The sequence below is a fragment of the Chrysochloris asiatica genome, unplaced genomic scaffold (assembly GCF_000296735.1).
Source record: "Chrysochloris asiatica unplaced genomic scaffold, ChrAsi1.0 scaffold00437, whole genome shotgun sequence".
NCBI lineage: Eukaryota > Metazoa > Chordata > Mammalia > Afrosoricida > Chrysochloridae > Chrysochloris > Chrysochloris asiatica.
Window position 1 is genome coordinate 666578 of NW_006408955.1, and position 12922 is coordinate 679499.

At 41.6% G+C, this 12922-nt stretch overlaps 1 protein-coding gene across 1 annotated transcript in view; it reads right to left on the reverse strand.

Annotated features, from left to right (window-relative positions):
- Nucleotides 1-7285, reverse strand: part of NSMAF (neutral sphingomyelinase (N-SMase) activation associated factor) — a 110277-nt gene extending 102992 nt beyond the window's left edge. The window contains exon 1 of the mRNA XM_006876960.1: nt 7147-7285. Coding sequence (XP_006877022.1) covers nt 7147-7205 — 59 coding nt within the window. The 5' untranslated portion in view covers nt 7206-7285. The remainder of the gene's footprint in view (nt 1-7146) is intronic.
- Nucleotides 7286-12922: the final 5637 nt, after the last annotated feature.

A 12922-nucleotide genomic window follows, 5' to 3' on the forward strand; every position in this document is an offset into this window, starting at 1 on the left:
GAACAGGAACCTTTATTACCACTTCTATTCAATATTGTGCTGGAAGTCTTAGCCAGAGCTATACAGCAAGATAGGGAAATTAAAGGCATCCAAATTGGCAAAGAGGAAGTAAAACGTTCTCTATTTGAAGACAATATGATCCTATATGTAGAAAACCCCAAAGAGTCAGTAAAAAAAAGTACTAGACATTATTGGAGGATTGAGCAAAGTTGCAGGGTACAAGATCAACACACAAAAATCAGTTAGATTCCTCTATAGTAACAATGAAAGCGCTGAAAAGGACATTAGGAAAGCAATACCATTTACAATAGCCACCCAAAGGATGAAATACCTAGGAATAAATGTAACCAGAGAAACAAAGGGCCTATACAAAGAAAACTACAAAATGCTACTACAAAAAACCAAAGGAGACTTACAAAAATGGAAGAATATACCATGCTCCTGAATAGGAAGATTTAACATTGTGAAAATGTCAATACTGCCCAAAGCAATTCACACATATAATGCTATCCCAATCCAGATTCCAACAACATTCTTCAAAGAGATGGAAAAAAACAATTACAAACTTTATATGGAAAGGAAAGAGACCCAGGATAAGGAAAGTACTGCTTTAGAAGAAGAACAAGGTTGAAAGCCTCTCACGCTCTAATTTCAAAATTTATTACACAGACAACCAGGGGACAGGCAATACCCTTTGGTTGGTTGATGATGCATGGAGGGGACTGTAACCATGGGAACATACCGATACATCTATATATACGATAGGATAAATTTAGTAAAGCTAATCTTCTCCCATGTAAACTATCACATAATTCACAATAAAACATTTAAAAAATATATATTACACGGCTACAGTGGTCAAAACAGCCTGGTGCTGGTACAATGAAAGATACATTGATCAATGCAACAGAATCGAGAATCCAGAACCTAACCCATCCACATACAGCCAACTGAGTTTTGACAAAGTCCCTAAGTATACTGCATGGGGAGGAGATAGTCTCTTCAACAGATGGTGCTGGCAGAACTGGAAAGTGATATGCAAAAGACTGAATCAAGACCTTTACCTCACACCTTATTCAAAAACCATCTCAGCATGGATTAAAGACCTAAATACGAATCTCAGAATTATCAATGAAAAAATACGGACAAATGTGAGGGCTCTAATACAGAGCAAACACAAACTACCAAACATTTTGATAATTATACAAACAAAAGTAGACAAAATAGATGAATGGGATATACAAAAAATTAAAAACTTATGTGCATCAAAAGACTTCATCAAGAGTAAAAAGGGAGCCCACAGAATGGGAAAACATCTTTTGTAAAGGTAGCCAATTTGGAAGAATTAATTTGAGATATCAATAAGAGTCTACTCATATAATATAATTTGGGTAAGTCTAATAGGATTCCTGGTGTGGCGCTGTGGGTTAATGTGCCAAATTGTAAAGCCATCTGAACTGCAAGGTCGGCAGTTTACGCTCACCAGCTGCTCCTCGGAAACACTATACAGTGTGGCTATGGGTCAGAACTGACTCGACATTTCACAACAACAATAATATAAATTCTAAATTAATAAAAATGTTTGTAATATGTATTTCCTTTAAATATTTTATGTGAGAAATAAACCTTACTTTGTAAGTTGAGTTAGCCAGAACATCCATTTCTGGAAGCCCAACAGCATTCCTGGCAGATCAACTAGTGATTCCGCAGTGTGTCTACATTTCTATACCTGACATGGCCCACAAAGAGATATCAAACAAATGGGATGATCATCCTTAGAAATCAAAGATTAAACAAGACTACAATAAATCATTTTGTCCTCTTAATAAGTTAAAGATTTTAAAATAATACAGAATCAGCGATTAAAAAAAAAAAAGGCCACGTTGAATCACAGAATTTTAATATCAGTATATCCAAGAGAACTACTATACATATATACTTGGGATGTTTGAAGCAAAGCTGGAGTCTCAGAAGTGCTTACTAAGCTACCAATACAATATGTAGGTGTCCAATATAGAAATCAGGATCACAAATGTTTTACCTTGAGGAACATTGTTGGTGCTGCAGGATAAGCACTGGACCACTAGGCACAAAATCAGCAGTTCAATCCCAACAGCTGCTCCATGGGAGAAAGATGAGACTTTCTGCTCCCGTAAAGATTTATAACCTTGGAAATCCTACAGAGAGTCACTGTAAGTCAGAAATTACTCAGGGGCATGTAACAAGTATGTTTTATCTTGGATAACAGCTTAACAAGTCACAATTAAATAATTTGTTCAGTGGCACTGTAGAGAAAAAACTGTGACTCTCTCCAGAAGGTACATGCCACAATTACCTAAATTTCTGTATCACCCAAGGTAGAAATACCTGAAGTACCACATCACTCCAAAAGTGTGAAGTGCAAAAGATATTTAACAATTATCCTTTTCCTAAATCTTAACATAGAAATAGCTTAAATAGCAGCCATATGTACAAATCCTTACCCACTAACCCACTGTACACATCTATCCCTTTCAAAGAAGAGAGCTACGTGGTTGGATTTTTAAAAAATTTCTACTTATCTTCATCAACACTCGCTTAAGAAACTTTTTTAAATCGGTAATAGCAACATGCCATTTAAATCTTGTTGTTGTTGTTCTTGTTAAGTGCCACTGAGTCGGTTCTGACCCATGGCAACCCTGTATAGGGTTTCCGAGGAGCGATTGGTGAGCTTGAACCACCAACCTTGCAGTTCAAACGGCTTTGCAGTCTGGCGCATTAACCCACAGCGCCACACCAGGACTCATCTTAACCAGATAAAAATTACTAGCAGCAATTGGCTTCACCTAACTTCACAAGGAATGAGAATCATCATCACCCTAAATCTGATTCCTATGAAGTGGAGGTCAGACATACCCGCTTCTCTGCAACTTCTCACCATTTCTGACACCAGATGACCCCCTCCACATACTCTCTTGCACTCTCTACCTCCTTGCTAGGTTGATAATTCATTGTAATCACCATATATATATCACCAAGCACACTCATGATTGTGTGATTTATATGGGTAGTAACAGCTACAACTCAGGGTCAGACAACTTGGAGTACAAGGATACAACTCAAGAGACAGAATTCAGTCAGTACAGCTTCCAGCCAAACAAGCTCTCAGGTCCTTCTTGGCCATGCTAGTCAATGACAGTCTGTCAGCTGATCCCCACAGGCCTATGTCCTGCTCAGGAACGTAAGCTCTGCAACAAGTGCTCGGAGGCACCCCACTCCCTGGACAAGCCTCCTGCCTAAAGGCATGGGTCAGCAAACACCCTGCAGCCACACCATACCAATCCCCTGGTTCCTGCAGCTCATGCTGCTGTCCTGTCTGTGTAGTCTCCCATCATCTTCAGTCTCAGAACTCTCTCATTCCTTTGTCTAGGAGGTTCTCAGTGCAGGAAAACTTGGTCCAAAAGACAAGTTTGCTCTAGGCACCTCCCACCAAGACAGCAAAGGAATCAATTACTTTGGAAGGTCAGTCACCTGATGGACCCATCCAAGCAAGGGTTTATCACCTTATTTGCATAATAAAGATTCCATTTGAAAGATTGTAGCACATCATCTTTGTTGTTGTTAAGTGACTCTGAGTCAGTTCTGACTCACAATGACCCTGAAAAGGGTTTCTGAGGAGCAGCTGGTGGGTTTGAACCACCAACTTTGCATTTAGAAGTCCAGAGTTTATCCTACAGAACACACTAGAACTCCTACAAATTATCTTGGCAGAACTAAAATACTGGGCCAGAACTACAAACCAACCCCCACAAAGGTTTTGGTTTTGTCGCTTTATTTGCATAACAAAACTGTCTAATCTCTTTGTAAAATGAAGCAAATCATCTTGGTACAGGGACAGAAAAGCCACATATTTTTAAAAAGCACATAAAAAGCCTTTGCATTGCACCAGGATACCAGTGTATTTAATCTGAATAGCCAGAGATTATTCTTCATTTCTTAATCCTGAAAATTAGCAAAGCATTTCTTCATAAACCTCACAAATAAATAGTGTCAATGTATAGTTATTCAATCCAGAAACCTGGGAATAAAATTGACATGTTTAACAAATAAGAATACAGATGTCTAGCTAACTTTGGGAGTCCTTGTGCGGTGCTTTAGGTAACCATGAAGTTGACGGTTCAATCCACCATTCATGCCTTGTAAACTCTATACAGGGTTGCTATAAGTCAAAACTGACTTGATAGCACTTAACAACAAGAAGCTAACTTTGAATTTCAGATAAATAATTTCTTTGTATAACTATGTCCCAAAAACTTACACTGAAAAATTGTTGTTTATCTGAAATTCACATTTAACTGGGCAGTCTGTATTTCATCTGACAACTTTACCTGGGAGGTATCCCTGTTTCTTCCTGTCACTTCTGACATGCAGCGTACCACATATTCTACTTCCTAAAAATATTCTACCTACTCTACTTTCAAAAATATCTGGAATCCATCCACTTTTCTCCATTTTCTCTGCCACCACCTTTGTCTAAGCCACCACTGCAAGAATCCATCAACTAGCCACCCTACTTCTAATTTTGTAGAAACACTACTTTAAATCCATCAACATCAATTTAACTAACACAAAGGAAAATGAAGACTAACTTCAAGTTTCTCTCTTCCTGGGGCCATTATTCTGTTAACTGTGTTGTTGTTTGTTAAGTGCCATAGGTTTTGACTCAGTTCCACCCTGTATAGGGTTTCTGAGGCATGACTGATGGGTATGAACCACCAATGTTGTTGTTAGTAGTCCTGCGTTTATCCTACAGCACCACACCAGGACTCCTTGTTAGCTGTAGAAATCTAAAACTCCTAGATCAGCATCAAAGGGGCCAATGAACTCACAACTTCGAAGAGGTGAGGCCTTTCATGAACAACCTCTGAAACAGTCCCTTTTCAACTTTCCCAAGGACTTTATGATCATTTTGCTAATCTGTGTTTATTGTCACAAAGGGTTGAACCAGGTAAGAATCTGTGCAGAAACGATAAACTTGGGATCAACAAAACAACATTGTCTTGCACTATTCTTGCCTTTCAGAAAAAAATTGTTAGGCAGCTTGGTTCTAGTCCACCTGATCATGAGGCAGATTTCTCCTATTCAAATCGATATTCTATGGCATGATGTATGCTGGCCCGGCCAAGATTGCAAAGCCATAGGTAGAGCTTTTAAGAAGTTGGCCAGTCAGCAGGTAGGAGTCAAAGATTGAAAACAAGTGACACCAACTTTTTTTTTCTTCTGATGCTCAGTAACAGCTGATACCTCCTGACTGATGAATAAATAAAAGAGGGCCTGGTGGCAGCTTTTGTAGGTTGAAAATCACCTCCTTTCACCAAAACTGCCAACCATGCCATTTTTTTAATTCTAAACATGCAAAGTTGTATATACATCACTGCTTTCAATCAATGCACAGATCTGAAGAAAGATTTTCCTATATATTAAGGTCCATAGAATGATTATAAAAACTCTCAGATCATTTCAGGTGTTTCAGAATTCTTACAATGGAAAATCTAAACATTCATCTCTTTAACACAAAATACCAAAAAGTCTTAATGTTGTTAATACTGAACAAAGAAATTCTATTCAAACTCTTCCCAGGTTTCACAAACATGTCTCACAAATGTGAGTTACTTTAGTCATGGCCTAGGTATTATTTAATAAACAATGCTGACTGTTGCGAAAACCCAATCACACTACCGTATCAGAGATAGATTTCATCTTCTTCTCCACAGTATTAATTTCAGATGGTGGATACCTGGCCAGATCAACAGTACAAATTAGAGAAGCATATGAAGATTTGGATGAAAAAATCTGAGTCAACATCTATCAAACCAATGAGTTGGTTTCGACCTACTGCAACCCTTTATAGGGTTCCCAAGGAGCGGCTGGTGAGTCTGAAAGTCTGACCTTGCGTTAGCAGTTCAGTACTTATCTAACAAATGCGATGCTGCAAAATCACACAAACCTTAGTGCGCACTGTATTTACGAATATTGTTGGCTCTGTGGATATCCACGTATCAGACAACGTCGCGACAGGCTAGAAACGCTCAAAGAAAACGGTAGCTCTCACAATCACAGTAATACTTGTAAATTCCTTCTTTGGGCCCATCTGACTACAGACCCCTAGACCTCAGGAATGCACTGATTTACAAACAGAACAAAGTGAGCTTTCTTTGGAGAGACTTCCCTCCCTCGGAGTCTAACGACCAGTGAGGATCAGAAACTCTGAAGGCGCCACAGCAGTCAGAAGCAAAGGTGATCACTTTAACTTCTGCTTCTGAAGCCAAACGTTGCAGACCTGGATGCCAGCAGTAATAACTGCCACACAGCAGTTTCCAATGTATAGCCTTCAAACGCAGAAAACCAGGGCGGTACTCGGGGTACACGTTCAGGGAGGCCCCCGGCTTTTTCTCATAATAAAGCTTTTCTTGAGGTGCTCTCCCAAGCCCACGAGAAGAGGGCACTAGTTGTATACTTATGTTTGGCAAAGTCAGTTACAGAGGGAAGTCTATGCGAGGCTACCTAACCCCGGGGCAGACTAGAATGGTGGTCGCCCACCTACCTCCTGTCCAGCCTGGGTGAAAACACTCTGCAGAGCCCGAACCAGTGTTCTGCTCCAATAGCACCGCTTACCTGGGGTGTGTGTCGAGAGGGGTGTTCACCTAGTGGGTAAGGGGGCGTGCGGCGTGCCCGCGTACTGCCCTCCCCCAGCGAACGCGAGGGCTAGTGGGGCTGTGCGGCGGCTGAGCGGCGTCCTGGCGCTTAAGGGCCCGGGCACCCACTGGAGGGTTCGCACCCTGCCGGGCGCGGAGTCTCTTCCGGGTGATACGCCCGCAGGCGAGCAGCGCTACGGGGCCCGGCTCCTCCGGAGCTCCGCTTTCCACGGGGTCGGCCCCTGGCTCCTGCCCCGGCCTTCCCCAGCCCCCGAACAGGCCCATGGCCTCTGACCCCGGGCTCTCGACCTCAACCTTTGAACACGTTCAGGACCCCAGACCCCAGCAGGCTCCTGCGCTGAAGGTCTCCAGTCATGAACCCCGCTCCCTGCCCGCGGCCGAGCCCACGGCCTCTGACCCAAGACCCCAACCCCGGCGCGAGCCCTGTCCTCTGTCCCGGCCGCGCGCTCACCTCTCCTTGGAGTAGAGCTGCCGCTGCTGCTCCTGTCGCTTCTTCCGGATGAACGCCATGGAGGGACTGAGTGAGTTCGCGGGCACCAGGCGCTCGGGTTCAGGCCCCGCCGCCTCCGGCCGAGGGCGCGGGCCGGGGAAGGCAGACTCGTAGCGAGGCTGCGCACGACAGGAGTACGGAGGCAGGCTTGGCTCCCGTGTGGGCGCCCTGGCGGCCGGGAGTCCACTACTGCACCCGCGCCCCGGCGTCCCGGCCGCACTTAGCGCGGCATCTCGGCGTCGGGACTCCGCGGCGGCGCCGTGACTCAGGCCGGAGGAGGGGCGCCGAGCGCCGTGGCCTCAGCAGTCCTCAGGGACTTGGAGGAGGACCTACAAGGCTACAAGCCCGAACTTTACTAGCTAAACTTTACCAGCCACTGCAGTGCTGCATTTTCAATATTTTATGTACGACAAATGCATGCTTGCCCATAAATTATACCACCCTTTTGGTTACAGGGACTTAAAATAATAACTTTTGGGGGTTTTAAAATAATTGGTCATAATGGCTTTCTTTTTTTTATAGCAGCTTTAGGAGATATAATTCACCTACCATACGGTACAATGCACCCACCGAAAATTTACAGGTTTTTAGTATCTACAATTCATTGGTTTTTAGTATTTTCACAGAAATTTACATCCATCACTACAAACAATTTTAAAACAATTTCATCGCCTCAAAAATAAACCTATCTCTGTAATATTCAAAGTAAATAAACGCAGTAAGAAAAAACAAAACCTATCATCCCATGTTTCTCCAATCCTCTCTTCAGCTCTAAGCAAGCACTATTTTCTGCCTTTATAGATTTGCTAATTCTGAACATTTCATATAAACAGGATAATAAAATATGTTTGTGTGTGTGTGCCTGACTTGTAGCACATATCAGTACTTTTTCTTCTTATTTCTGAATACCAATCCATTTTATGGATACACCACATTTTGCTTACTCATTAGTTTGTTCATGGACATCTGGGTTGTTTTTACCTTTTGACTATGATAACCAATGCTACTGTAAGCATTCGTGTTCAAGTTTTTGTGTGTGGGTATGTTTTCATTTCATTTCTGCATAAGAATGGATGGAGTCCTGGTATGGTGCTGTGGGTTAATGCCATGGAGTGCAAAGTCAATTTGAACTGCAAGGTCAGCAATTCAAGATCACCAGCTGCACCTTGGGAACCCTGTACAGGGTCTATGTGGGTTGGAACCGATGGTACTTAACAAAAGAAGCAACAACAGTGGAATTGCTAGGTGGTATGTGTGGGGCTATAGTATAAGTAAGTACTAGACTGCTAACTACAAGGTGGGCAATTCAAACCTACCAACCAATCTTTAGAAGCCCTAAACAGACAGAGTGACCATGAATCAGGCCTAATTCTCAGGCACTTATTGTTAACGCTGTTTGACTGACTTTGATTAACAGCGAGACTGTTTCTAAAGAGTCTGCACCATTTTACATTTCCACTAACAGAGAATGGGGATTCCAGTTTTCTCCACATTCTCTCAATACTTATTTTTGACCAACGCTTATTCTTGTCCCTTTTGATTTTAGCCATTCCACTGGATATGAGGAGTCCTGGTGTGGCACTGTAGGATAAGCACTGGACTGCTAACCAAAGATTGCATCTACTCCTTGGAAACCCCATACGGGGTCACTATGAGTCAGAACCAACTCAACAGCACTTAACAACAAATTGTAGAGACATTGTTGGCTGAATGGTAGAATGCTTACCTTCCATGCAGGAGACCTAAGCTTGACTAAAACAGATTAGAAAGAAAAGCCTGCCAATCTACTTTGGAAAAATCAACAATGAAAATTCTATGGACCACAATGATCTGATCCCATGGTTCATAGGTCACCATGAGTTGGGGGCCAGCACAACACATTGGGTTCACAACAACAGCAACAAATTTGTATATATACTGAAGAACATTCCATCTGGTTTTAGGGACCAGGTTCTTTAGGGTTATATTTTTTTTAAGCTTTAAATTGCATGTGCACCTTTACTCTCTTAAATATGTGTCAGGACTCTGAAAAGAAAGCAGGGGACCCAAGAATAAAAGCTGGCTGGCTGGCTTTTGCTGAATCTGATACCCAGGAGCATTGCTAACAATGTCAGGCATTTTGTTGTTGTTAAGTGCTGTCGAGTCGGTTCCAACCCATAGCAACCCTTTATAGGGTTTCCAAGGAGTGGCTGGTGAGCTTGAACCGCCAACCTAGTGGTTCAAAAAGACTTTGCAGTCCAGTTCATAAACCCAAAGCACCACACCATTGTGAGTGCCTACTGAAAACTTTTGGAATAAATAAAGGTGCATGGGTGCCGTATGACTTAGAAGGAGTGTTTCTTGCGTGTCCAAGTGCTGAACAGGGCAACGTGGCAGACTAGGCAGAAATGCTACTCAGACCCTCTACAATAAGCATGTGGAAAATCAAATGAAACAGATCCAGGTGATAGTCCTGGAACTCTGAAGGGATAGAGAAATGGACCAAATACTTACTAGGAGAGAGAACTGAGCAAACACAGCAAAAAGAGAGAGAGTTTGGTGATCTGGGCTGACTGACTAGACAGACACAGCCGTCTTGAGCTTTTGTAAGTGGCTTCAGAGACAAGAAAACATGGGCATTACAGAAACACCTGTGGCTTGCAGAGATAAAGTTGTAATTTTGTTTTTGTTGCCCACACTCTCCTGGGTGACCAGAGAATCCTACTTTCCCAGTGGTTGTTGCTGCATGAAGATGAGTGCCACAGATGTGAGTTCCATTAAAGGAAGGGGGAGCTATCTGCATTAACCCCATTTGGGTGGTTCTGCAACAAATCTGCAGAGCCTACCTGGGCCAGCCCTGGAATAGCCCTCACTAGAAGAAGCAGCTGAACAGACATGTGATGAAAAAAAAAAAAAAAAAGATGAGATTGGTGATCTGTGCTGACCAGCCAGATATGCTATGGATATCTTGACACAGATGACGTTGAAGACAAGAGGGCAGTAGCACAGAGGCATACCACTTACTGGTGGAGAGAAAGGTGCGAAATTTTTTCTGGTACCTCATATTATCCTGGTGACCAGAGGTATGACCAGCAAAGCTCCAGCTTTCTGGACAGTTGAAGTCAAATCAAAGTATAGGGAGCTAGCTAGCAGCGCCGACCCTAGCACCTGGAATCAGATATGGCCTGCTCCAGACTTGCAGAGCTGATTCTTGTGAGCCCTGGACTAGCAGGATCTCTCATCCTTGTCTACTCTTTGGGATGGAAATACCCTGATTCCCCAACTGTTTTGGGGTCTGCACAAGCAACTTTCAAAATGGGTGCCCAGAACAGACAACACCTAGCCTGACAGGAACTCCCATCTAGGGTTGAATGCTGCTGTCTCATCCCTTATCCACCCATGATGTGAGTCCTTGACTGGCAGAAGAACCCAGAATCTTTTAATATCTGGGCCTGGCAGCTGCACTAGTTGTTTTTTCGTTAATTTGTTTGTTGATTCTTTCTTTCTCATCTTCCTGTCTCTTGCTATCTATTTGTACTATCTCCCCTTTCATTTTTTTTTCTTTCTTTTTTAGCTTCTCTTTTACAACTGCTACTGCTGCCTTATTCTTTTTTTATTTTAATTTTTGTCCCACTCTTTGTTTTGTTTTGTTTGTTTTTTACTGCTGTCTGGTCTCTTTCTTTTTTACTCATTCCTCTCCATAATTGTGTTTAGTTCTCTTTTTAAAATTTTCTCTTTTCTTTATTTCTTTTTAATTATTTTATTCTCCTCTTTTCCGTCTTTGGTTTCTGTATTGTTTTCAAGTTGTTGCCTGCTTTTTAATTTTTCTTTATTATTTTCTTTTTTCATCATCGTTTGCTTGTTTGTCTTCCTTCTCTCTTTTGTGTATGTTTTCTCTTTTGCCTCACCTGACAGGAGACCTTAACCAAGTCCATACAACCCAACCACAACCATACTCAATAGCCTGACAATTGGACAAAGCCAATACCCGCAGTTATACACCGGGTCAACAAACAACAACCAACATCAACTAAATGCATTATGAACTGAACAGAGAGTGGTAAACAAGCACATCCCTTAAGCGCACCCACCAGGAGGCCGTTGATGAGTGCATAAGAAAATGCCATATGCAATCATCAACTTAATACAAATACAAAAGCACCGCAATGTCTTGCAGGCAGCAGACAATTTCTTTTCACACAAAGAAACAAGACAGAGTGTCTCAAATGAGTGGCCAAGAGGCAGAGCTACAAAACATTTTTGAGGGGGAAAAAAGGCTTTGGAATTACCTGAAAAAGAATTCATGAGAATGATATTTAGGTACCTCCAACTGACTGACATTGACAGAAAGGGTGAGGAAAATAAGAATTCAGGAAAACCCTGCAGGAACAACCAAACAAAATAAATAAAGCATTGAAGATACTACAAAACATGCAAATAGAAATCCAGAAGATAAATACTAAGATTTCAGAAATATTGAAAGAGGAAAGGAATAGATTTGAAGTAATAGAAGGCTGAATTACTGAACTTGAAAATAAATATCTCAATACTAGGTAAACCAGAAGAACAATCAGAAAAAAATCTGAAGATAGCCTAAGATGTGTGTGGGACAACATGAAGAGGAATAATTTACAGGTGATAGGAATTCCAGAACAGGAAAAGACAAAGGCAAGCACAGAAAAGACAGTCAAAGAGTTGTTAGAAGAAAAATTTCCTAGCATCATGAAAGACAAGAAGATAAACATTCAAGAGGCTGAATGAGTCTAAGACAGGACGGATCCCAGGGGAGGTAGCTGGAACATACCATGATTGGATCCTGTAGGAGCAGGGGTGGGGGTGGGGCCCTGAGAGCAGCTCGGGGAAAGACAAGAAGCTACCTACAATGTAACTGAGCTCTGTTTTCTCACCGGAGACCATGAAAACAAGAAGGCAATGGGAAGACATGTACAGGGTCATGAGAGGAGGAAAATTGCAAACCAGTGGGGATATCGCTTGACTATGAAGATGAAATTATAACATTTCCAGATAGACAGAGATTGAAGTAGAGTGTGGTGGCCAGGCCAGCTTTGCAGAGAATACTGAGGAGTTCCTTTGGACTAAGAACCAACAACAACAGTAAACAACCTGAGACTGTCATACACAGCAACACCACCCAGAATTTGATCCAGATATAGACGTAGCTAAAGTGAAACAAACTCACAAGACTAAAAGTAGGGAAACAGACATATCAATTTTATATTAAAATAGCTCCAAAGTAAAAAGAGATAAAAGTGTATTTACAGAACTTTCACATGGTGAAGAAGTAAAAAATGTTTCAAGATAAAACAGTTTTAAACTGGAGAAGATATTAATAAATTACAGAATAACCACAAAGAAAACTAATACACCTTCACACCAAATCAAGAAAAGGGGAAACCATGGAGGTTTGTTGTTGTTAAGTGCCATTGAGTTGGTTCCAACCCATAGCGACCCTGTGTATAGAGTTTCCAAGAAATATTAAAACAATAGCAATGAAGAAATTGACAAGAAAATGCACAAACAAAATGAACTCAGCATAGAAAATTATGTGTAGCAAAGAAACCACAAAAAAACACACAACAAAATGACTGCAATCAATTCATAAATATTGATAATTACACTAAATGTCAATGGATTAAGTACATCAATTAAGAGACACAGAGTAGCCTAATAGATAAGAAAACAGGATCCTTCAATATACTGCCTACCTTACACATAGAGACAAAAACAGATTAAAAAT